Here is a 27,654-nt window from a genome sequence, read left to right on the forward strand (position 1 = left end):
TTTCTTTCTTATTTAATTAACCTTTGTAGGTTTCTTGGGATTACAAGAGATAAAAGTCGGGCGTAATACAACCCAAAAGAAGGAATACAAAAGAGGAAACTAAACTAGAATGAGATTACAAATGCAAAAACGAAACAGTAACCGTGAATAATGTTTAAGCCGAGTCGAGGAGGCCTCTTCCCGCAAGACGAGATACGCCCCGGTAGTGCTCTTCGGTTTGGCGTGTCGTCCCCAAAGGTAAAACGGCTACGTCTCTATTGATGCAGCACCGCAATCAGCAGAGCTCCAGCGAACTGGATGGAGGAGAGGACAGAGCTTCGACAGAAAGACAATGCAGAGAGGGAGAGAGCTTATGCTGTAATGCTTGTGAATGATGTAGTAGCTAATGCAGTGGAATGGCTAGCCTATTTATAGGCCGAGCCACCATGCAGGGTCAACCAAGCCATGAAGGCTCATCATGGCAGATCCGTAACCGCCGACGGTTACGAGCGTGCGGCAGGAGTGTGCCATCCGTGTGTGGATTTCTCACGTGGCAGCCGTGACTGTGCCTCGCTTGACGACGTGTCAAGCCACTTGGATTGCTGACTCGGCGGTGGTCTAAAAAGAATAGTTTGGGCCAAGCACCAAGCCCAAAGACAACCCAAAGACCAAGATCCAAGATCCAAGATCCAAGTCCAAAATCAAGATCGAGATCGAGATCGGGATCGGGCTCGGGCTCGGGCCTGAGGCCCGCGGCCCGCGACCACGAGCACGAGCACGGGCGGGCGGGCGGCTGCGGCGGCGCGCACGTGTGGGCTCTTTCACCCATCTTGGTCCACTATAATTATTAAGTAACATAAAGTCACTTAATTTATACACATTAAAAGATGTGTTAATCCTCCAATGTGGGATAATTAACACTAGTTAATTATTCCTCAAGCTCCAACTCCAAGCTTTAATTAAAAGCTAATTATGCCCAACTTTAATCCACTATTTCTCACTCACCGGAAATCGGATTTGAGAAAGTGAATATACTACATTTATCTACGTAAAATGTAGATCGACGATATGTCATTTAATTTCACAAAATTAAATGTCTCGTCACATTTATTATTTGGACAAAATCCATTGACCGGGCATATTTTAATCCATGATTTTTTACAATCCCCCACATGAGTGGAAATAGCCGAATGCATATGCATGCAGACACAAGCTCAACCCTCACGAGGTATATAAGCATAAGGATAGGTAGTCGTTGGCTTTGAACCCTCCATAGTCGACACCATCGGATACACAGGCGGCTTAGTAGCGCGATGCTTTGAACTAATCCCCCACGGCGTGCACCGAGACAATGTTGTTAACGCTTAAACACCTCAACCTCATCCGTTCTCACGTTTTGTGTCCATTACGGTCTTGGACACCACTTTGGATTCATAAGTGCGTTTTATGAAGCGACCACACTTCGCACTTATATAGGTGACTCTTACTCAAGTACCTTGCCATACTTGGTCTCTTTGAGAACTCCATCTCTTTGAGATTCTTAAGAACCATTAGAAGTCATAGACTTGGCCTTTACCACTAGGCAAGTTCTCCAACACTCTATTGCTCTCTAGGGAATAGATATAGTTGAGTGTTTCTCATGAACTCTCATAGCTTAGTTGTCCCTTTGAACCAAGTTCTTGGGATCTCCAGTCATCATGGTTGGGTTACCACTATGATAATTCTTTAGTTTGTGGATTTCAAACCCATTCACTCTAGCAACTTATTCATTTGATCACGGTTTAACCCTTTGGTTAGCGGATCAGCTAGATTATCTATTGACTTCACATAGTCAATTGTAATCACGCCAGTTGTGATCAAATGTCTCACAGTGTTATGTCGTCGACGTATATGTCGAGACTTACCGTTATAGAAACCATTGTTTGCCCTTCCAATAGCCGCTTGGCTATCGCAGTGGATTAGCACTGGTGGCACTGGCTTAGACCAACATGGAATATCTTCAAGGAAGTTCTTAAGCCACTCGGCTTCCTCACCCGCCTTATCTAAGGCAATGAACTCCGATTCCATTGTTGATCGGGCTATACATGTCTGTTTTGTGGATTTCCACGATACAGCACCACCCCAATAGTAAAGACGTATCCACTTGTTGAAAGTGAGTCTCTATTATCGGATATCCAATTGGCATCACAGTACCCTTCAAGTACCGGGGGGTATCTCGAGAAGTGTAGCCCAAGATTTTGAGTATGTTTTAAATATCTCAAAACCCTCACAAGAGCTCTCCAATGCTCTTTGCTTGGATTGCTCGTGTAACGACTCAACTTGTTCACGGCACAAGCAATGTCGGGTCGAGTGCAATTAGTTAAATACATAATGCACTCGATGACCCGTGCATACTCTTCTTGTGCAACGGGCTCGCCTTTGTTTTTGCTCAAGTGAACGTCGAGTTCAATTGGAGTCTTAACCGGCGCGCCATCATAGGCTTTGAATTTATTCAATATCTTCTCAACATAATGTAATTGTGTTAAGATGATTCCATCATTCGTCCTTAGAATCTTCATTCCAAGAATTACATCGGCTAGACCCATGTCTTTCATGTCAAAGTTTCTCTTTAACGTGGCCTTTGTATCGTTAATTACTTGAGTGTTGCTACCCAAGATTAACATATCATCAACGTATAGACACACTATAACATGACCATTATTAGTGCTCTTGATGTAGACACATTTGTCGCACTCGTTGATTTTAAACCCGTTTGATAACATTTCATTATCAAACTTCAAGTGCCATTGCAATGGCGCTTGTTTTAATCCATATAAGGACTTTACGAGCTTGCATACCTTTTTCTCTTGTCCAGGTACTACAAACCCTTCGGGTTGCTCCATATATATTTCATCTTCTAATTCACCATTTAGAAACGCGGTTTTTACATCCATTTGATGAATCTCAAGATTGTGCAATGCAGCAATAGCGAGAAGCACTCGAATAGATGTAATCCTTATTACAGGTGAATATGTATCGAAGAAGTCATGTCCTTCCTTTTGTTTAAAACCCTTTACTACTAATCGGGCTTTATACTTATCAACTGTTCCATCGGCCTTAAACTTTCTTTTAAGGACCCATTTGCATCCTAAAGGTTTAGCACCTTCGGGCAAATCAACCAACACCCATGTGTGGTTTAGCAAAATTGAATCAATTTCGCTTTGAACAGCTTCTCTCCAATGCAGCCCGTCTGGGCCAGCAAAGGCTACTTTTATCGATGTTGGTTCTTCATCCAACATGAAAGCAATGTAGTCAGGACCAAAAGTTTTTGGTGTTTTGACTCTATTACCACGTCTTAGTACTGTATCTTTTGGATCGGGCCTTGCACGCTTGCGCGATTCAGGTTCCGTATCCGCTGATTTAGAACTAATGGCTTCTTCTTCCACTGGTTTAGAACTAGTGGCTTCTTCTTCAATTCTTGTCTCAGAATTGGTTACGACCTTTTCTTTGTCTTTGCAAGGAAATGTATTTTCGAGAAATACGGCATTCCTTGACTCAATTGTTGTCCCTACTGTTATAGTCGATATTTCGGACTTGTGAACAACAAATCGATATGCACTACTATTAAGTGCATATCCAATGAAGATGCAATCAACCGTCTTAGGTCCGATTGTAACTTCTTTGGGCGGAGGAACCATCACCTTCGCCAAACACCCCCACACCTTGAGGTATTTGTAGGATGGTTTCCTTCCCTTCCACAACTCATAAGGAGTAACATCCTTTCCTTTGAGAGGGATCTTATTCAAGATATAGTTGGCTGTCAAAACAGCTTCCCCCTACATGTTATGTGGTAATCCTGAAGTCAGAAGTAGTGCATTCATCATCTCTTTTAGAGTTCGATTTTTGCGTTCTGCAACACCATTAGATTGTGGTGAATATGGAGCAGTTGTTTGATGAATTATACCACTTGCGTTGCATAACTCCTCAAACGGGGCTACATATTCGCCTCCTCTATCGCTTCGAATCATTTTGATTTTACAACCAAGTTGATTCTCAACCTCGTTCTTATAATTTTTGAACGCTTCTATTGCTTCATCTTTACTTCTTAAAAGATAAATGTAGCAATACCTTGTGCAATCATCTATTGATAAAGTACTTTTTACCACCTCTAGTTTGCACCATCTTTAAATCACATACATCCGTGTGAATTAATTCAAGGGGTTTTGTGCTTCGTTCAACCGAATGAAACGACAACTTAGTCATTTTTGCTTCAAGACAAATTTCACATTTATCTTGATTATCTACTTCATTAGCCTTTAGTAAATCTAAATTCACTAATCTTTTAATGGCTTTTGAATTTACATGTCCCAATCTACAATGCCACAAATTTGAAAACTCGGTCAAATAAGAGGAAGTAGATGCTTTATTATTATTAGCCAATGGCTTTGGAACACGCAGTGTTGCTACACTAAGCTTGAAAAGTTCGGCGGTTACATAACCTTTTCCGAGAAACTTCCCAAACTTATACAATGCAAACCTATCGGATTCAAATACAAGTTTAAAACCCTTATTCACTAGTATTGATCCTGAAACTAGGTTGTTCCGGATGTCGGAACGTGCAGCGCATCCTTCAAGGTGATTGAGACGCCAGAAGTCATCTTGAGGATTACATCACCAACTCCGAGGACTTCAGACGAGGCTTGATTCCCCATGTTTATCTTTCTCCCTTCAACGTTGTTGTAGGTGGAGAACATACTCCTATCTGCGCAAACATGTGCAGTAGCGCCGGTATCAATATACCAGCCACCCTTGTTGTTGTTAACAAGGTTGACCTCTTCAGTGACCACAGCAATGAGGTCGTTTTCATCCCAGTCCTTGAACTCCTTCTCAACGACATGGGCAGCCGGCTTCTTCTTCTTGCTGCGGCAGTCTTTTGCAAAGTGGCCTTGTTTGCCACATTTGTAGCAGTCGCCTTCAAACTTCTTTGAAGGCTGCTTTCCCTTCCCTTTGTCACTTGGACGGTTTGGGCGAGGGCGTTTGTTGGAGGGACCGCCCCGCTCCAACAGATTGGCTTTGGCTTCAAGTGAGGTGAAGCCCTTAGCCTTTTGATCACTTTTGCGCACATCGGCCTCAATGCGCAACTTCACGATCAAGACTTCAAGGGTCATCTGCTTTCGTTTGTGCTTGAGATAACTCTTGAAGTCCTTCCAACTGGGAGGAAGTTTGTCAATGATCGTGCACCTTAGGAACTTATCGGGCAAGGTCATCCCTTCAGCCACTAAGGAGTGGATGATCATTTGGAGCTCTTGGACTTGCTCCATGATGGGTCGAGAGTCGACCATCTTGTAGTCCATAAACTTGGACTCTACAACCTGTTCAGTCCCTGCAGCATTATCTATGCTATATTTCTTTTCTAGGCTTTCCCACATTTGTTTAGATGTGGTTACATTGGAGTATACATTGTACAAACTATCATCTAAAGCACTTAGAATGAATTTTTTACAAAGGTAATCTCCTTTCCTCCAAGCTTCATAATCCGCCATGACTTCGAGCCTAGTCTCTTGGTCGCTTGGTGCGGGCGGCTCGTTTTCAGTGAGAAAGTTGGCGACGCCCAATGTTGTCAAGTAGAACAACATCTTTTGATACCACCTCTTGAAGTCTGATCCTCCAAACTTGGGTGGTTTCTCGGCAGGTGTCATCATTCTTGGTGCCAAAGGTGCCGCAGTTGGTCCTTGGAAGGAACCAATTCCGTTGCCCCCGAAGGAGCCAACAACATGGTTGGGCATAGGGCCCCCACCATTCATGTTAGGCATAGAGCCCGCCATGAACGTACTATCCCCGAAGGGACTAGCACTCGCATGAGACCCAAAGGCCCCAGCATTCGTGTGAGGCCCGAAGGTCCCAACACTCGATCCATTAAAGGATCCGAAGGAACCACTAAAAGTGGAACCAACCGATCCACTCGAGGTGGATCCACCAGTGAGCCCAAGGGGGTTAACGAACTCCCAAGGGGTTGTTGATGAAGAGGGATAGCGCCCGGGAGTGGGCATCATCGTCGGAATCGACGACGTATTGACCGGTCCAGTGGTCGCCATGGTGGATGGAATGGCGGCGGTGGTGGCGGCAGCAGTGGTGTTAGATTCCGTCGACATCTCCAGCAAAGGTGTTTTAAGTTTCGAAATTATTAATTTCAGTTTAAAAGGTCCAAATCCCTTCAAAGGCAAGCTATCTCGTCTTGCGATTGTTGGTTTCTTGGGATTACAAGAGATAAAAGCCGGGCGTAATACAACCCAAAAGAAGGAATACAAAAGAGGAAACTGAACTAGAATGAGATTACAAGTGCAAAAAACGAAACAGTAACCGTGAATAATGTTTAAGCCGAGTCGATGAGGCCTCTTCCCGCAAGACGAGATACGCCCCGGTAGTGCTCTTCGGTTTGGCGTGTCGTCCCCAAAGGTAAAACGGCTACGTCTCTATTGATGCAGCACCGCAATCAGCAGAGCTCCGGCGAACCGGATGGCGGAGAGGGCAGAGCTTCGACAGAAAGACAATGCAGAGAGGGAGAGAGCTTATGCTGTAATGCTTGTGAATGATGTAGTAGCTAATGCAGTGGAATGGCTAGCCTATTTATAGGCCGAGCCACCATGCAGGGTCAACCAAGCCATGAAGGCTCATCATGGCAGATCCGTAACCGCCGACGGTTACGAGCGTGTGGCAGGAGTGTGCCATCCGTGTGTGGATTTCTCACGTGGCAGCCGTGACTGTGCCTCGCTTGACGACGTGTCAAGCCACTTGGATTGCTGACTCGGCGGTGGTCTAAAAAGAATAGTTTGGGCCAAGCACCAAGCCCAAAGACCACCCAAAGACCAAAATCCAAGATCAAGATCGGGATCGGGATCGGGCTCGTGCCCACGAGCACGGGCACGGGCACGGGCTCGGGCGGGCGGCGGCACGCGCGTGTGCGCGCGTGTGGGCTCTTTCACCCATCTTGGTCCACTATAATTATTAAGTAACATAAAGTCACTTAATTTATACACATTAAAAGATGTGTTAATCCTCCAATGTGGGGTAATTAACACTAGTTAATTATTCCCTAAGCTCCAACTCCAAGCTTTAATTAAAAGCTAATTATGCCCAACTTTAATCCACTATTTCTCACTCACCGGAAATCGGATTTGAGAAAGTGAATATACTACATTTATCTACGTAAAATGTAGATCGACGATATGTCATTTAATTTCATAAAATTAAATGTCTCGTCACATTTATTATTTGGTCAAAATTCATTGACCGGGCATATTTTAATCCATGATTTTTTACAACCTTTTCAGTCCAAATTTGATAATTTCTACGTATTTATTTTCATCTCTCTTATTTTTCTCATTTATCATATTACTATTTCTATCACTTAAAATTATAACCTTATTTATGCATTACTACAAAATTTGGGTGAATGCATGATGCATATGGCAGATGACGAAATATCATGATTAATAAATTAATAACCTTATTTATGCATTAAGTACTCATACATAGAACCATGGTAAATGTGCAGATAACAAAAAAAACTAGACAAGCAAATAATAATAAATAAGAGAACCGACACATTCTACACTAAACTAGAACCTCACACCAAAACACTCAGCTTCAAAGTGCAACAAGCTAGTCTTTCTAACCATTTCAGACCATTGTCTTATGAATCTTGGTCTACATTTGTTACGGACTCAGTGTCCCACAACGGTTGTGAGAATAACTGGTGTATGGTACATAGACTAAATGGTCTCTCTCTCCTAACAGGCTAGTCTTTTGGGCCGAGTTCTCATGTTTGATCTATACAATTGGTGTTTTCATTGAGAGCCCAAACGGTTCGGAGTGGTGGCCGGACAAAGAACTCGCCGTGACCAACGAGTACGTTTGGGGCCGACTCCGTGTGGTGACCCACGGAGTGGTGTCCGGGCAAAGAATCCGCCATGACCAACGTGGTCTTCACCAACGAGAACTTGGAGTGGTGGACCACATAGTGGTGACCTGGCAAAGAACCAGTCGTGACCAACGAGGACGTTGGCCCTTAAAGGAGGGTCAAATATTACGGATTCAATGTCCCACATTGGTTGTGAGAACAACTAGTATATGAATTAAATGAGCTCTTTCTCCTAACAGATTAATCATTTAGGCCGGCTTCTCTTGTTTGGTATGTATCACTATCTCACAATATGACGTGCCCATCAATTCTCACTCTAATAATTATTGAAATATATTCTTCATTCACCTGGCTCTTAATTAATTTGATGGGTAGAATGGACACCAAATTCTAATCTACGAAGCAAACAGCCATATAAAAGTCTTTTCTTATCAAGTAAACCACTGCTCTAACTCAATGGTCGCTACCATATTCACGTGTCTTCGACATGACCTTATATTTGTCCCGTCTCAATAATGGTACCACTATGAACCCTACTTTAATTACATACAGTATATAATTGCTCTGTCTGAATTTGAAGCAAAAGTGTTGTAATTTGAGATTTGGGATTGTTGTTCTCATTGATATTCTGAATTACATGCATTCTCCACCCTTATATAGGCAATGGAGTCCCTACAAAAAAAGAATGATCTGTCCAAATTACATCAATCTAAATAAGGTAAAAGATTCAACCTAATTTCCGAGTACAATATCTCTTTCCTTGTTTAACAAAAGTACACAACCACATTGTCTTTTTTTAACTTTTGTAATTTATATGAAAGGAACAACACACTCCAGAACATTACTTATCATGACTTATAAAAAAACGATCAAATTCAACAAATGAAGTCTGATTGAAAGGCATTATATCTTGTAAGGATATTTAAGATCATGCACCTTGATTTCTACTCACCATTGAGTTGAGTTCAGTTGCGCGAACGAGCACTATTGAGTTGGTCATTTTGTACAATCTCAGCAGTCAATTAATCAAGCAGAAACCGCGCAATCTTGACTGTTGAAACTTTAGATGTATATCTTCCTTGCATTGCTGAATTAAGGTGTTGATTTCCATGCAAAGTCTTGGCAAATTAGTAGTCCTTGCCTTGTTATGCTTTTGGTTCATTGTCTATTCGACCTTATAATATGTTAAACATGATATAAATTTGATTATACTTTTGTATAATAGGCTTTTAGGGCCAATAAAAACTTTTATTTTACCTAATTTTGTTTTCAAGGGAGCAAAAAATAGCTATTCATAGGCTCGTTTGCAATTGCAAACTAATTTGAAAGTATTGTGGAATCATTCATCATTATACTGCAAAAATAGTTATTCAACGTGTTTCTATATCAATAATTTTCATATAAACAGATTTAGGAAACTAAATCATGATGATGTAAAACAAAACAAAATTAATAAATCTGTAGTTAGTACACATATCTCACTCTTTCATATATATGCCCTGCATCACGATTATAGTATTAATTAGCTTCATATCATTGCTCTAAAACAAACCATATAAAAAGAAAATTTGGCTTTATAAAAGATTTTCAAAAAATAAAGCAGGAGAGTAAAACTAGGGTTTTCACAAGCAAATTATAAGGTCGAACAGACAACGAAACAAAAGATAACAGCAACGGAGACTACTCAGTTGACAAGCTTAGCATGGACACCACTCACCCTATCAATCTTCACTTCCCAGCCGCTTTCTGGAATTCTCCAAATCATGTTCGTACGGTCTCATCCATTGATGCGTATAAGAAATTATTGGAGATCTAGAGTTAGTAATCTATAATCTATCGGATATTTGAAGATGTAAAATCTAAGGGGAAAACGGTTGATAAATGAAAGGGGTGATGTTGGTTCCATAAAAGGGTGGATCAATGGCAGATTTTATAGGCCAAAAATCAATCATGTAACTATGTCAATTATCTTTGGCTCGTGCGAACAATTGCTATTAAATTGAATGCAAATGAGTTCACACGAGCGAAAATTGAATTTGGCTGACGGGTGGGGTTTAATCTTTGCGAAACCTTTCACTCTCAAAACTAATATACTATCCGGAATTTACATGCCATAACAAGTAACTAAATCCCTATTTTAATCAATTACTTCAATCACGAGCTATAACAAGTATCTTACTGGTTGAATTGTATCATTTTCTTTTTTACACAGAGATTAAGAACTACTGAAATACTATATATTTATTTAATTAAGTGAAATGAGAATAAATTAAATAGAAGCAATAATAAAGTACATAAGTAATGTAAGAATAAAGTACTATAATAAAATAGGAGAAAGAATAAAATAAAAGAAATGAAATGTATTTGAATTCTCTAAAAAGGTAAATGACTAGATCTGTAATGAGACGGCTTAAAAAGAAATACCGTACATTAATAAAAATACATTGATAAGATTACGGTAGTATCATTTAGTGAGCTGAAACTTACCATGTGATGGAGAATCATCAATAATGCTTATAATAATACCCATCAATAAGCGCCTCATATATATATATATATATATATCAACTAGGGGAAGGCCTACCCACAACCCTAGCTAATGTTGTTTTGTTTGAATGTGATGCATTATTTATCCAATAAATATCAAGGTCACCATATATATTCCTAAAAATATTATACTATATTTAATGTATATCAAAATTAATAATCATGCCTTCATCGGGATAAAATGGAGTGTTATTATTATTATTAAAACAAAATCTCAAGAATGATAACTGACGAAAGAAAAAGAAAGCTAGCTGCTCCCCACTAACTATCAGATTATTCATTGATTAATGAACCAATATATGGAGTTATAAAAAGTAATGTGTATCATAATATTTAGTATCAACACAAAAAAATTAAAATAATTTTGCAAGCATTATCATCCCTAGATATGAAAAAGTACTCCTATAAACTAATATTAGAGGAATTCTTTCAAAGCTTTTTAAAGTGTGTTGTTAGAACACATGGTTGATAATGTTTTGGAGATCTACAACTACCACCAAGACTCTTTGTTTTCCCACCAAACCATGAAAAACTCCACCAACCACCTCATAGAGTACTGACAATAAATTAAAGTAATTTGTGATTTTAATTATGAATTTCACACATATAATAATTTTTCTAGCATCTTTTTTAAAGTTCTGCACGTACATTTATTAAATATAAAATTCATAATTGGGTAATTCCGTGTGTTATACTATGAAAATATATTTCATGATGTAAAAAGCAAAAGATATACTACTATTATGAACGAATGTATATACTCTCTTTGTCCCACGTTACTTGAGTCACTATTTTTTGCACTCGTTTTGAAAAAATTATATTACTTCATTTGTCTAATAAAAATAAGGACATTTTCCATTTTGGGATGTCCCATAAAAATATCCCTTTCTATTTTTGATCACTTCTTTCTCTCTAATAAAGTGGGCCCAATCCTCCACTAATAATACTATAATTACTTTTTTTTTTCTTTCTACCTCTCTTGTTTTACCAATTATACATTAATTCTCGTGCCGTCCCAAATATCCATATTTTTGTGGGACGAAGGGAGTAATAAACAGTACAAGTGGAAAGAGAGTAAAGTAAGAGAGAGAATATGAACGAGAAGACTTCCTCTACATTATTCTCTCTCTTACTTTACTCTCTCTTCACTTTAACTATTTATTATCATTCTTTCAAACGAGTGCAAAAAAGAAATGACTCAAGTAACGTGAGACAGAGAGAATATATATTATTGCATCAAATAAATGGAGTATATATTATTACTTTATATGTTCCTTATTCGATACAATAAAATAAAGGCTCAAACCACATGTAAAATGAGTGAGCAAATCAAGATACAAACATCTAAGGTGAAAAAAGCCGATCGTGCTCAAGAAGCAAAAAGCACAAAAAACTAAGATGTAAACTATAACATACACCCAACCCAATAAGACCGGGCACAACACTAGCAAATGCAACACCCAAAGCTCCAACGACCAACGCTTAAGCAACAAATCAAAGAGGCAAGAGTACAAGGAAGAGTCACCTTAGATACAACCATTAAGTAGTGATTGTATGCTGATTGTTTCCCGGCCATCTTCTAACTTTGGGAAGCTCTTCACCCACTTGACTCGGTAGAAATGAAAATTTCGGACACCAAGCTTTAATACATGAACCCAACCTCCAAACTATAAGCTTCTTCTCAACATCCCAATTCGTCTACATCTTTTAAAAAATTACCTTGTTTCTCAAGCACTAAATGGACCAAGAAACAACAAGGTCCAATTCATTTTTTTTTATCAAACTAAAGAAAAGTGTGTCCAACTAAGAGAGAGAGCATAGAAAGCATAAGGCCATCCGCAACGCTGTCTCTTATCCGTCTCATCTCTTCACTATTCATGGTCGCACTGTACTTTTCATCCCATCTCTTAACTAAGAGACAACACCTGCAACCCTCCATCTCTTAACCGTCTCTTAACCATCTCATCCCTTAACTATTCATTCAATTTCATTTTTTATTTTTATTTCCAACAAATTCAATTAATAAAAACACACTTCATTAAATAAAATAAAATTACAACTTAAAATTCTAAAAAAATTTAAAAAACACATAATTAAAATCCTAAAAAAATATTAAAACACATAATTTAATTTCTTCCGCGCACTCTACTGGTTGCCAAAGTTTTCCCAAATGCGCTCCATTAGATCATCTTGGAGTTGGGTGTGGGCGGTAGAATCACGTGTCCTTGCCCGAATAGACAACCGATCTTGCATAGACGGATGCACTCCACTGCGAGGCGGACTACTTGCGGTAGAGCTCAGGGTCGAACCAATCTCCCACCTCAGGTCCTTCGTCGGCGACAATCATGTTGTGCAAGATTACACACGTATACATGATGTCGACCATATTCTCCATAAACCACGTACGAGCTGGGACTTTGATAATGTTGAAGCGAGCTTGGAGAACCCCGAACGCTCTCTCCACATCCTTGTGAGCAACCTCTTGCTTCTGCGCAAAAAGAGCCTGTTTTTCGTTCACCGGCCTGTTGAATGTCTTCACGAAGGTTGGCCACTTCGGATAGATGCCGTCGACAAGATAATACCCCATTTTATACTGCCGGTTGTTAGCGATGAAGTTGATGGCCGACGCTTTACCATTTAAAACTTCGGTGGAGAGGTCGGATTGGTTAGCACGGTGACGTCGTTGTTCGATCCAGGGACCCCGAAATACGCATGCCAAATCTATAGCCGATAGTCGGCAACGGCCTCGAGTATAACGGTGGGGTGGGTGCCTTTGTGGCCGCTCGTGTATGATCCCCTCCATGCCACAGGGCAATTCTTCCATTGCCAATGCATGCAATCGACGCTGTCAAGCATCCCGGGGAATCCGTGCACTTCTTCGTGAAGTCGGAGCAGAAACTGACAATCTGCGGTGCTTGGCTTCCGGAGAAATTCGTCGGTGAAGGCTTCCCGGACGCCTTTGCAAAAGTTTATCAAACACATTCTCCCAGTGCTTTCCCCAATGTGCAGGTATCCGTCGAACACATCCGCCGTTTGTCCAGTAGCAAGCTGACGGATTGCTGCAGTACATTTCTGCAGCGTCGTGTGACTGGGACGGCCAACGGTGTCGAACCCTTCTTGGAAGAACTCTTCCCGGGTTGCCAATGTATTTGCAATGTGCATAAATAGTCGTTTTCGCATGCGTAAACGGCGACGGTCATTTTTCGAAGTATAAAAGTAACGACAAACATCAACAACCCCTTATCATTTTATAAACATTACATATCATTTTATGCACCAAAAGTATCATTTTATACACCAAAAATATAGTTTTTTCAATAAGACAATAAGACCATCCCCATCAGTGCTCTTGCCAAAGAGCACGGATGTGGGCCCGGACCCACTTTTATTACTTTTTTACTCCCTGCTTTTAGGCAAGAGCACAACACCCACATCCATGCTCTTCCGCAAGGACATGCTCAAGAGTCCCACCATTCTATTATTCGATTTAAATAAAAATATTTCCACAATATTAAAATGCATTAAAAATACCCGGAATATTATTACAAATTATAAAAAAATAAAAATTACATAATTAAAATCCTAAAAATTAAAAATTACATAATTAAAATCTTAAAAATTAAAAATTACATAATTAAAATCTTAAAAATTAAAAAAATCCACTACTCGTGGTCGAATTTCGTCCAAATGTGTTTGATTAGGTCTTCTTGTAGCTCAGTGTGGGTTCAGGTATCGCGCATTGTGTTTCTTGTTTCGATCCTCTCGCCCACCATCGTATGCACACCTCGGCGAGGGAGAGACCTCGTGGTTGAGCTTCCGGCTTCATCCTCGTCGTAAAAGATAGGCGCCCTCGGTCCTTCGTCGGGTATAATAATTTTGTGCAAGATAATACACGTGTACCTGATGTCGGCGATATTCTTAATGTACCACAGCCGAGACGGGGCCTTCACAATGTTGAATCGACCTTGAAGGACCCCAAAAGCTCTTTCGACGTCTTTCCTAGCAGACTCTTGACGCTGCGCAAAAAGAACCCGTCTCGGGTCTTGCTGATTGGTCAACGTCTTCACGAAAGTCGACTACCTTGGGTAGATACCATCGGCGAGATAGTAACTCATGTGGTATGCATTTCCGTTGACGGTGAAGTCGATCGCCGGTGCTACATCATTCAAAACATCATTGAAGAGTGGTGAAGAATAGAACACGTTCAAGTCGTTGTTGGATCCGGCAATATCGAAATATGCATGTCAAATCCATAGGCGGTAGTCAGCGACCGCTTCAAGGATAAGTGTTGGGCCGCCGCCTTTGTGGCCGCTTAAGTGTTGCCCCCTCCTAGCAGTCGGGCAATTCTTCCACTTCCAATGCATGCAGTCAATGCTGCCAAGCATACTGGGAAAACCATGGACTATTTCGTTAAGACGAAGCAACCGTTGACAATCAACGGTGGTGGGTGCCCGAAGGAATTCCTCACCGAAAGTAGAACAAACGCCGTCGCAAAATTTTTTAAGCCATATGATTCCAGTTGACTCACCGACATGCAAATATTCGTCGAAGAGGTCAGCTGTTTGCCTAGTAGCAAGTTGTCGGATGGCACAAGTACACTTCTGCAACGCCGAGAGACTTTGCCGGCCGGTTGCGTCTCTACTTGATTGAAAGTATTCAACATTGACGGACAGTGTGTTGACAATACGCATAAACAACCGTTTTAACATGCGAAAACGGCGCCGAAAGTAATCTTTCAAAAATCGCGGCTGGTCGGAAAAATAGTCGGCAACGAGCCTTTCGTTGGCTCCCTCCCGGTCACGAGGGATGTAGCGGCGAATTGATCTAGTTGGTCGAGGAGGAAGGGTGGGGGTAGTGGCGGCGACATAGGCTTCATAGGCGGCACGATATTGTTCATAGTATTTTTGATCTTCGCGCTCCGCTTCCGTCATGATATCAGTGAAATCCATTTAAGACGGTTTGAGTGAGAGGGGAAGATGTAGATGAGTTGTATGAAAAAATATGAATGAGAGATGAATGGGAGATGATTTGATGTGAAAAAAGGATGATGAATGTGTGTATTTATAGATGATTTTGGGAATAAAAAAATTATTAAAAAATAAAAAAAATTCAAAAAAACGGTAATAAAATGGCCATATTTTTGGGAATCTGAAAATATATATATTTTAATTTTTGATATTATTTTTGATTTTTTAAAAATATAAAATGAATTTCCAACGGATAATCCGTTGGCCCATACAAATGCGCCACGTAGCCTGCTCAGCGACACGGACGTGCTCGATGCATCGAGCAGCGCTGTGACAGCTGCGGGAGTGCAGCAGCGGCGACAGTGGTGCCGCGCCAGCGGCACGGACGCCGTCCGTCCCAGCGAGCACCGCTGCGGATGCTCTAACAACAAACATCAACAACACCACATCATTTATAAGCGTTATAATATCATTTCTTTTCAGTCTTTGATATAATACCTGTAATTAGGATTTCGTTGGAATCTCTATAAAATTTTCTTTAATTTAAAAAAATAAATTATATTTAAAAAGTTATACTCCCTTCGTCCCATAAAAGATGTCTCACTTTTCTTTTTAGTTTGTCTCACTAAAAATGTCACATTTCCATTTTAGAAAAAGTTCCCTCTCACAATAGTAATAAATATTATATTATCTATTTCCACATAACTCACAAAATAAAACCTTCTAAAATCTCGCGCCGTCCCACAAGTGTGACATCTATTGTGGGACGTAGGGAGTATTTAATTTAAAATTTTGAATCATTTTAGAAGAGAAAAATTGAATTCCATATAAGATAGATATTCAACTGTCAAAATTACCCCGTTCATATTTAAATATTGAATAAAAGAGATTAATTCTAACCACTAGATTATAAAACTGTGTGGTCCATATTGAGTTATTTAGTTATCATGAAATATATTAGTTACCATAATCAATACAATACGATATATACCTTCACAAAGTCTAGGCCCACCAACCCTCGCTCTTGTGCTTAGCTACAAACAAAACTCACACACAATGTTGGGCTCCTGTATGTTATTATATATTTCCTTTGTCCCAAGTTAATTGATTGTATTCCTTTTTAGATGGTCAATTAAGATAATTGAGATATTTCTTTTTTTTTTTGTAAAAATTCAATCCCTTTTTTTACTTTACTTTCTTCATTTTAATCTTTACCACATCAATTTTTTAAATCTCGTGGCTAAAGGAAATGTTTCAACTACCTCAGGACGGAGGGAGTATATTCGATAATGACCCTTTAAAAATCATTGATCGTTGATTGTGGCCCCAAATGATTTGGAATCCCCCTATTTATTTTAAATTTAGAAAAAGTAGTACTACTTGCTCAAAGTTGCAATTATTTTGTACCCATTTAATTTTCTTGCAGTTGGTGTGGGTAATAATTAGTGGTTTTTGACTGCAAAGTATTTGTCCTTAACTGTCGGCGCCACCCCCCCGAAGAAACGCAGAGAAGATGAGGTTTCGTTTCTTTAGAGCATCCACTACGCGTCGCGCGCGCGGCTCGCGTTCCGTCACGAGCAGTAGCAGCAGCAGCGTCCGGCGTCGTGAGGCGAACGGAAGAAGCCGACGGGAGATTGGGAAAATTTCAGTCGGCGAGAGAGAACAGAAGAGAAGAAGAGGGAGGGAGAGAGAGAGTGACAGACGTGAGGGAGAATTGGGGAGTATACAAATTTTTGGGCCTTTTGTTATTAATTGGGATTGGGCCTCAACAATATAAATTGGATGTTTGGGCTCTCATTTAATTGTTTGGGCTTGAAAATTTTAATTGGAGATATAAAGTGGGGGAAATAATTAAGTTTTGGGGCTTTTAAATAAATCTTTGGGCTGATAATTAATAGTGACGAATTATTTAATTAATTCCGGAATATTTCAACGAATGAATAATTATATCCTAAGTCCGAAATAAATATAGTTCGAGGGGAAAGTGCTTGCGATAATTTAATTAAACTTTTTTTAAATTTTGGGAATTTTATTTCGATATCGTTGAGAAAAATACGAGGAGCTAACGGAGGAATTAGGGGTGTAAGCGGCCGCCGAATAATCGAAAACCGAGATAAATAACTTCGCTTAGGATGCAGGCCTTCTTACCTATTTATTTGAAAAGTGTGTTGATTTATGTATTATCTAAATGTTAAAGGTGAATCATCGCAAGTGAATCGTGAGACCAAAGGGAAGAGAGTACTTGAGATTTTAAGCAATCGAGGTGGGCTTCCTTTTTAAATAAGGACAAAAGTCCTAAATGTTTTATTTATGAGAATGAAAATGTGTTTATCATGCCGTGTTTTGCTTTAACGTGCCTATCTGATGTGGCTCTGGCCAATATTGTTTAAATCGAATTCGGGTCCTCGTAGGGCCGCAAACCCTACTTGGATTAGTGTACACCTATGGTAGACTGTGTGCTAGCGTACGGGCTGGCCGGTCTAGTGGCTTGGTTTGTGGCCACATTCCAAGTCATGTATGAGCAGATATGGCTAACGTCTATGGGAAAATGACTGATCAGTCGACGTTTTAAATGGAAATGATTTTGAGTGCCTCGGGCTTTTCTAAAGCTAAACCCCGGTGGTTACTTGTGAATGGCATGATAAATTACTGTTTATTGAAAAAGTTTTCGGCATGAGCCACTGAGTATTTTTTTATAATACTCAGCCCTGCATGTGTTTTTTCTATGTGCAGGTTGAGCGGCGACGAGGATGTGGTGGTGTTGAGCAAGTGAATTTAAGATATTATTGTTGTCTTTGAACCTTGAGTGTCGTTGTGTCTTCACACATGACGTCACTCTTTCTCTTGGTCGTTTCCGCTGTGACGTTTCGTTTAATTATAATTTATTTGGGCCGACAACTTTAATTGTTAGGATAATGGATATTTTGAATTTCCTTGTTGGATAATATCAAACTCTTGGTTATTTATTGGGATATTTATTATTGGTCCAACTTGAGTTGAAACCCTAATTCTTTTCGTCTATTTATTAAATTCTTTTAATCACGATCGCCCGTATTTATTAACCCTAAATGGCGGTCGTGACATGCGTCCCACAAAGATTGTCTCATTTTTCCATTTCCGTCCGTCCCCAAAAATTTGTCTCATTTCACTTTTTACCATTTTTGGTAGTGGACCTTATATTCCACTAACTCATTCTTACTCAAATTTTATTATAAAACTAATATATAAAAGTAGGATCCACATTCCACTAACTTTTTCAACCCACTTTTCATTATATTTCTTAAAACATGTGTCCGGTCAAAGTGAGACAATCTTTGTGGGATGAAGGGAGTATAAAACATTTTGTTTTCAGCATGGAATTTTATGTAGTGTTGTTTTGTAAGTTAATGAAGAGAGAGAAAAAAATAGAGAAAATGTTATTTTCATTTTTAGAAACGTTTCATTTTTAATGGGACAATCCAAAAAGGAAAACATTTTATTTTTAATGGGAAGTTCAGATTGTAAATTATAGTTTTAGTTCAATTTTTAGAATAGTTGAGATAGTGAAAATCAGTTAAGTTTATAATTAAATAAAAAAGAATTTAATCTGTTAAGGAGATGGTTGTAATTGTATTTATAACCATTCATATCCTAAACTTTTTTAATTTTTAAAATTTTGATATTCCACATTATTTTTATTAACTAACCATGTTATTTATGTAGAAATCGACGGACCTACTCATTTTAACTTAATATTTTATCGCTATTCTGATGACAAAGTGAAATTAGTGAGCTACTCATTTAGACTTTTAGTCACAAGTCCGCGACAAAGAGAACACTAATGAGTTGAATTTATTCACAAAACTCGTCCCAAAAGAGTAGCATATTAGGAGAGAGAATCCATTTAGTCTATATACCACACACTAGTTTTTTTTTAAATTAACTCCTATATAAGGGAGGAAATTACAAATAAACTCATATACTATAGATAGGAGGAAATTACAACTGATGTCTTTTTTTTTATTAAATTAACTCCTATATAAGGGAGGAAATTACAAATAAACTCCTATACTATAGATAGGAGGAAATTACAACTGATGTCAAGAGGGCTCGAACTCGGCACCTCATGCAATAATGTCTAAGCTCCTTGCCGCTAGGACAAAGGCTCTGGACTATATACCACACACTAGTTATTCTCACAACCGATGTGGGAATTGAGTCTGTAACATTCTACCCTCCTTTAAGGGCCAACATCCTCGTTGGTGCGGCCACGTTGGTCACGGCTGGTTATTTGCTAGGCCACCACTCTAAGTTCTTGTTGGTCACGGCCACGTTGAGCTACTCATTTGGACTTTTAGTCACAAGTCCGCGACAAAGAGAAAACTAATGAGTTGAATTTATTCACAAAACTCATCCCAAAAGACTAGCATGTTAGGAGAGAGAGTCCATTTAGTCTATATATCACACACCAGTTATTCTCACAACCGATATGGGAATTGAGTCCGTAACATTCTACCCTCCTTTAAGGGCCAATGTCCTCGTTGGTACGGCCACGTTGGTCACGGCTGGTTCTTTGCCAGGCCACCACTCCGAGTTCTCGTTGGTCACGGCCACGTTGGTCTCGGCGAATTCTTTGCCCGGCTACCACTCCGAGTCGGCCCCAAACGTACTCGTTGGTCACGACGAGTTCTTTGCCCGGACACCACTCCAAGTGGTTTGGGCTCTCAATGAAAGAACCAATTGTTAAGGGAAGAGCCCTTATCAAGTCGGAGGAGATAAAGAAAGTCGTAGAGAAACGTCGCTCTGTTGACAATCGATGATTCTAGACGGAAAATAAATAAAGATAAAAGAAAAATATATTATTTCATTGATTCAATGATTTAAAAGATAACAATGCCTCCTATTTATAATGCTAAATTTCCTAACTTAAGGAACAAGAAAATAAGATATGGTCTAGTATCAGATACCTAGTTATAATATAAATAGAAAAAATGAAAATGAACGTGGTTAGGATTGACCCGAATCCAATGGGTTAGCTCAATCAGTGGTGGATCTAGAAATTTTGGATTGGGGGTACGATAAATAATTACACTAACTTAGAAATTTAATAATCAATCAATTTTTTTCTATCATCTCAATTTTTTTATTATCTCAATTATTTATATTCAAGTGAGTCAAATTATTATATAGTATAAAAAATAATTTTTTGTGTTATATTAGTTGAAAATTTTCACTATTGAAAGTAGATATTATTATTATTATTTTATAATATAGAATTTAAGTAGAAGTTTAGAAAAAGTTTTTAAAATTTTAAATAAAACAGAATGTATTACTACTCCATAAATAATTAAATATGATTGTAACTGAAAACAGAAATAGTAAAAATTATATCCAACCCCATTTGATGAAAAGACAAATAATATATTATTATATTTAATGTATATTAGTTAGAAACAAATAATAAATTATTACAGCCTATAATAATACGTAACAAAAGTAAAATAAATGAAAATGAAAGTAATAAACTATTATATTTAATGATATATTAGTTAGAAAAATAAATAATATGGAGTAGTACTACTTAAATGGTTATAGCCAATCATACACAACAAAAATGTAAATAGAATGGCAAAAAACGCGCTTAAGGGAAATCGAATCTGGGTCTAGCGCTAGGAAAGTAAGCATATTACCTAGGCTAGTCACAATTTTTGGGATACATTTAGGGGTGTCGAAACGGGTACCCGCGGGTACCCGTACCCGGAGAACCGGGTACCCGTACCCGTTTGTAGCCAAAATCTTTGTCCCGTTACCCGACCCGCACAGTGACGGGTACCCGCCTTGTCGGGTACGGGATACCCGTACCCGACAGGAGGGTACCCATACCCGACCCGTTTGTTATAATTTACCAAATACTCCAGCACATAGGTTACGTGTTATAATTCTAAAACTCATCCCCAAATACTTGCCACCTAAATCTATATTTTAATGCATAATCTATATTTACCAAATACCCGACCCGTTTTATGGTAATGGACAAAAGACTTAAACAGATATTAATTAAAAATTTTAATACAATATTTATATTTAAACGGGTATATAAGCGGGTATCGGGTATACCCGTTCGGGTATCGGGTATACCCGATACCCGCAAAAACCTAAAACTCAATACCCGTACCCGAACCCGTTCCCGCTTATGTCGGGTAGCGGGTACCCGAAACCCGAAGGGTAACGGGTCGGGTGTGTCGGTACCCAATACCCGCTACCCGTTTCGGCACCCCTAGATACATTTGTACCCCTTGTAGTTAATTGGATCCGCCAGTGAGTGTTCGTATTTTTTATTGTGGAAATATTTTTAGTAATTTAAGTATTTAAATTGAATAATAGAATGGTGAGACTCTTGAGCTTTCTCTTGCAGAAGAGCATGAATGTGGGTGTTGTGCTCTTCCCAAAGAGCAGGGAGTAAAAAATGAATAAAAATAGGTCCGGGCCGACTTCCATGCCCTTGCCAAAGATCATGGATGTGGATGCTCTTATTCGAATACAACCAAAATAAAACTATACTAAAATTTGCAATCCCTTATGTTCACATATTTCTCATAAGCACGATCATGAGCACTTCTGACCCCACCAATATGTTTAATAAATCTATCTGACTTATTCCATGACTTAAATCCTTTATTCACAAACGCGTCTCCCCCTACTTTAAGTCCAACTTCATTCTTGAACAAGTAGCAAGTAAAACAAAATGCAGCATCTTCTTCCATGATATATTCAAGCCAATCCCATTTATCATACCATGAAGTCATAAATCGACGCGAACCTCCAATTTTTTTTCGAGAAAATTTATGATTTTTTGGTTGACAAGGTTTTCTAAGAATATATGCTCTTCTAACTGCATCTCGCTAATGTGGAGGATACTCCATTATGTCTCTTCTTTTTCCAGGATCTTGAGGAACTTATTCAACATCATAAATCAATTCTTTCTCGCGTGATGACACACTAGCATTTGACGGAGACACATTATCAATTAAAGCAGGAGTGCTTGGAGCTGGAGTGTTTGAAGCAGGAGGATTTGCGGCAGAGTTTGAAGCAGGAGGCTTTGCAGCTCGAGAGCTAGAAGTCGGAGAGCTTACACTATCACGAGATTTTCTCTTTTTGGAGATAAATTATCTAAGATCGGATTGTTTCCTTATTATTTTAAATTTTCTGCAAATATACTCAAAATCATTATAAACTAAAATTATAAATAATTGAAGCACAAATATTAACATTACAACACAATACAATTAAGCTTTAAATTGAAACTGTATTGTAGTAAATTTTAATATTCTACTCTCTAAAATAATAAAGAATTGAGAATTACATTCTCATATAGTGAATCTCGGCTGTTTGCATTCCCCAGACAATAAAAAAATATAAAGCTTTAATCTCAATTCTCAAATAATTCTCAATTCTCTATATAATTGTATTTGCATCAAATTTTCTTAGAAACTGAAATTGATATTGAAACAATCAAATAAACTTAATAAATTCACCCTCTTTAATACCCATTAATTTACTAACCTTTTCAAAGTAGATAAGTTTGTCCATCCTTAACCAAATGGTCAGGGGATCGATCCTTGCCTTTGGGTATGGAGCAACTTTAAATTATTGGGCCAGCTGTCCCACCTTTTGAGGTGCCTACAAATTAGCACGGAGAATAGTCACTGGGCCGCCGGTGGATACCCTTGGTAATTACCAAAAAAAAGTAGATAAGTTTGTGGTATCTCTCATGTCTTTGGAGAACCGAGGAGGCGAGAGAGTACAAATTCTCAAGTACTCAACTGGCGACTCGGCTATTGAAGCAGACCGGAGAGGCGGAGACGACGGATGCTGCACTGTACGCAGTCAAAGTGGCGACTCGGAGGAGAAAGCTTTTGTCAAGGAACTCAATCGAATCTGGAGGTTTTAATTTGGGCGAAATTAATAGGGCTTGATTTTTTTAATTTCAATTTTTTTACCTTATGTATTTATTTCCTTCTACAAATTTAATTTAAATCCGAATATCTTTCGAATTTGATCTCTTTTTTAACCTTTGTGTCATTTTTATTTCCTTCTATCTCTTCTGAAATATTAATTGTATATTAATAATTTTTTTCTCAAATATTTAGGGGTACAATATCAATATATAATTAACAAAATTAAAGGATATGTATAATAGTATTAAAAAAATTGGGGGTACAGTTGTACCCCTTTGTACCTTACTGCATACGCCACTGAGCTCAATTGATATTCTTAGTGATCAATTCTACCCCTCCATTTCCCGTCTCTGAATCCGCCAGTCGGTAGAGGTGTTCGGTTTTAAGATATGTATGTTCTTTCTTGAATAATATAGAGAATAAAACACAATTACAGGGTCACGAAAGTGCAATTACTTCATACAAAAATTGTTTGTAGTTTACTAGTCTAAGTCTCTAAGCTTTAGCCAACCAATCCACCGGAATAAACATATACATCACTGAGAATTGGGAGAGAAAGTACTCTATTTTGCTCTTAATTTCGGTTATCCAAATTATAAACTAAGAATCCACAGCAGGCTGGATTTCTCCTTCCTCGATTACCGAAAATCCAACGCGCTTCTGCATTTTGTATACGTACATCAAAAAGCATCATCAAATTAACATGGAGTAATTGAAGATTAAAACAATAATATTGTAGGAAATTAACAACAGTACATTTGTTTGGTGAGTGGTTTTCGCAACTGGAAGACGAAGACTATGAGATTATGATCAGTTCTACTTAAGTTCAACATTTTAGTTAGATGCATTTGCGTAGGTACACTACTCATAGTTGACATATTTTTGGAGGAAATATTAGTTCATATCATGAATGTATATTATTATACTTGCGCTACAATGATAATTGCATGTGTGATTATAAGTTATAATTATACACAGCATGAGACGTGATCAAATACTAACTATCTTGTGCTACTTGTTAACTAAATAACACATTATAATAAAAATGTTCACAATGATATGAGTATGTGACAAACTCATAGTTTAGGATTGTTTTAGAGGTGATTAGCCCATGTTTTTGTTGAATTAAGGTATTTATTATATGTTTTCACCCATTTAGTTATTAATTAGATGAAATAATGAGTTTGTTGGAGTTTTAAAGTAAAAACAGGTTAAAACGGGAAAAACGGAGCGAACGAGGCTGATTCCAGAGAAGAAACCCGGCCGGGTGTTTTCCATTTCCCGAAAAACACGGTCGGGTGCTTTGCAGCAGGTATCGGGCTCCAGAGAGAAGACCCGGCCGGATGTTTCTCCATTTATAGATCACCCGGCCGGGTGTTTTGACTAATCACTCATTTAACCCTGATTTTCACTCCGGATATAAAAGGGGACTTCACACATTTGAGACCTAACTCACACACGACGATTCTGAGTAAGAGAGCACAGTTTTGAAGAGGATTTGAAGGCTTAGGAGCTTACCCTCTCAAGAGAATGAAGGAGAAGACTCCCACCATCATTTCTACCATAGGGAGTTCGAGTTTCCAATTTCTATCCATGTTTTCTTTCATTTGCTTTGTTTTTCCTTTTGTTTCATCTTTGAACATGAGTAGCTAGATTTTCCTTAGGGATATGGTGATGTTTGTATGGAATCCATGGGTTGATCCTTGATTTATGCTATATATCTCTTGTGTTGGTTTTTGTTGATTATTGAGCTCTTATTATCTAATTGCCTAGCTAACAATTTGATATATCTTGTTCTAATTAATGACATTGAGAGATGCATGATTAGAATGGTTAGGTAATCAACAACTACGTGCGTTACATGTAATCGAGAGATGCATGAGCTATAGAGAGAACTTGGGTCCGTTGTTCTAGGGAGTTAATCTTGAATTGTATGGAGGAGACTCCTACACTAGGGATAAATCCACGAGTTAGATGCACCCGAGAGGGGGTCTAACCAATTAACCCGACCTTCCTAGCCACACATGAGAACTAATAGATGAGCATGATCCCTAGGTGAAACCCGTGATCCATACTAACGGATCCATATCCCTACCTTTCCAAATTTGTGTGAAAAACCATCATTTGTTTGTCTGGCTTAGTTATTTGTCTTTACTTGATTAATTGTTCTTTGATTTTAGTTATAGAAAAACAAAAACCCCTTTTAGTAGTCTAAATAGTGCTCAAAGTTGCATCGTAATACTCAAACCGGCTTTTAGTCTTCGATGATCGATAATTTTAGCTTGTCATATGCTACTTAGCCCGTACACTTGTGGGTGACGCTTTTTAATGCAAAATTAGCATGAGTTAGTATGTCAACACAAATTTGTGTTGACATTTTAATGGAAAGAAATATTTGTATAGACATCAGTGGCGAAGCCAAGAATTTGATAGTGGGGGCACATATTATATTTAACAAAACTCCAACATGATGAATATGACGACAATGTCGAATGTCAAATTATTAAAGTAATTTTTTAAATAAAAATAGCTTTAAAATTAAATTTACAAATATTATATGATAAATTTACACATTTATGAGGTTAAATATTTTTTATTTTTAAACCATAAACATCGTTATTTTATAATCTTAAATTAACAATATTTACATAAATTAATAACCATGACAAAATAAATGAAATACACTGTGTGAACAAAATCTAATAAAAGTACAAATAAATTAATTACTAACTAATAATTTTAATCATATCTATAAAATAATATAAGAAAAATACAAATAAATTTGAAACTAGGAATAAAAAAGCAACCCCCATATTTAATTAAACAAAAGATGTGACATTTCTAAAAATATAGTGTGACATAATAATGGTCAAACTCTATCGGGAGTTAGTGCGCCAAAATAGAAAATTTCAAACTCTGATCGTGAAAGACCGTGCATAATAATTTTAAATGAACTAATCATTATTGAAATAACCAAACTATAGTTATAAACAATACATTGGCATGTGGGTAATATCACATGAAATCAAACACCAAAACCCACGAACATGCCACAAAATACGGAACAATTATGTTTTTAAATTCAATTAAATTATAGTAGTATTATTAAAAACAAACCTGATGCGATTTGTTGGTGCCTTGTCTCGCCAATCCACGATCGCCACCACCACAATGAACGTCGCCGCCGCTCATGAAGAGACCAACAATTTTCTCCGCCACGTCAGCTCCATCCTTACTCTCTGCTATGAGCTTCTCCACCTCCGCCTTCGGCAACCGCAGCCTCACCTTAACTCCGGCCGATCTCACGGCGGATATATCGGAGGCCGATCTTCGCGACAGCATCAAGCTCTCGAGGCGGTCCTTGGCGGTCATGTGGACCCCCGACCGCATCCTTCGCCTCATACCGGCGCCGCGGCCGGCTGGAAGCTTCGGCTGCTCGACCAGGAAGTAGAGGCGCCTCGGCTTGAGCTCGTGGTGCGGTTCGAGCGGCTTGGCGCGGGCGCCGAAATGCACGACTGCCTCCGAGGCGAGCAGCATGTGGCCCGGGTGGTTCTGGAGGACTGAACCGGCCTGGACCGGAGTCTTGAGCTTGAACGTTTCGCCGCTGATGCTCATTATTTTGACGCTTCTTTTGCCTCCAAAAGTGTTGCCCATGGTTTGTGTGAAGTGAAAATAGTGAGATAGGTTTGATTGGGTTGGCAGTAGTAGTAGTATTATATAAAAAGTGTGGTTAAAGGAAGCATTTCCAATTCTAATTTCAAGAAATATTATTATAAAAAATGGATTAAAAAGTTAGTGAAATAAAGTACGCGAAATATGCAACCATTATCAAATATTATAGAAGAATAAATAAGATAATTATTCATGCTTGACAAAAATGAATAGTTAGTATGATTAATGGAGGGATGGAGTACTATTTTTGTTAGATGACAAAATAAGACGCTACGATTTTCTCCTCACACGGGATCGTCTTTTCACATTAAATACAATATGCATCTATAAAAGTTATGTAGTTGTATAAATGGGATATTTATTGGTTAACAAGATTCAAGTTTCTAAACGCCGGATTTACTAAATATATTAATTTTATAGGCTGTATCTGTTCCATGACTCCCACTAACAGTTGAATATTTTGTTAAATTAAACTTTAGGATATATTCACTCTTTTTCAAGCTAATCTTAGCACATGTTCACTTTCGTTCACGTGGGTTGTTTAGTTTTGAATCATGATGGCATTTGGCACTGTTTGGCCCAAAAATAGAAAAGTTGATATTGTTGTTCAGTGAGCCTTGGTTTGCAGTTTAAAATAATGAATTTGACTTTT

At 38.5% G+C, this 27,654-nt stretch overlaps 1 protein-coding gene and 1 long non-coding RNA gene across 3 annotated transcripts; both read right to left on the reverse strand.

Annotated features, from left to right (window-relative positions):
- Positions 1 to 7,542: 7,542 nt before the first annotated feature.
- On the reverse strand, positions 7,543 to 11,222 carry LOC121756899. 2 transcript variants are annotated; one of them, XR_006041124.1, is made up of 2 exons: positions 8,832 to 11,222; positions 7,543 to 8,551 (listed from the first exon to the last, which is right to left on the reverse strand). It is a non-coding gene; the product is annotated as an uncharacterized LOC121756899 (long non-coding RNA). The 2 variants fall into 2 exon arrangements; XR_006041125.1 differs by having other exon boundaries at positions 7,543 to 8,569.
- Positions 11,223 to 23,710: 12,488 nt separating this feature from the next.
- LOC121758182 (uncharacterized protein At1g66480-like) lies at positions 23,711 to 27,357 on the reverse strand. The gene is made up of 2 exons (XM_042153609.1): positions 26,448 to 27,357; positions 23,711 to 23,990 (listed from the first exon to the last, which is right to left on the reverse strand). Exons 1-2 carry the CDS (start codon positions 26,982 to 26,984, stop codon positions 23,931 to 23,933), a joined length of 597 nt encoding a protein of 198 aa, XP_042009543.1. The 5' UTR covers positions 26,985 to 27,357; the 3' UTR covers positions 23,711 to 23,930.
- Between the last annotated feature and the right edge of the window lie 297 nt (positions 27,358 to 27,654).

This window comes from Salvia splendens, chromosome 12 (assembly GCF_004379255.2).
Source record: "Salvia splendens isolate huo1 chromosome 12, SspV2, whole genome shotgun sequence".
Taxonomy (NCBI): Eukaryota; Viridiplantae; Streptophyta; class Magnoliopsida; order Lamiales; family Lamiaceae; genus Salvia; species Salvia splendens.

What these genes read in the sequence shown, in the direction of transcription:
- LOC121758182 (XM_042153609.1), bottom strand. Translation starts at nt 26,984, where the DNA reads ATGGGCAACACTTTTGGAGGCAAAAGAAGCGTCAAAATAATGAGCATC. An exon ending in GCACCAACAAATCGCATCAG is followed by an intron (nt 23,991 to 26,447) that starts GTTTGTTTTTAA and finishes TACAAAATGCAG; the next exon opens with AAGCGCGTTGGATTTTCGGT.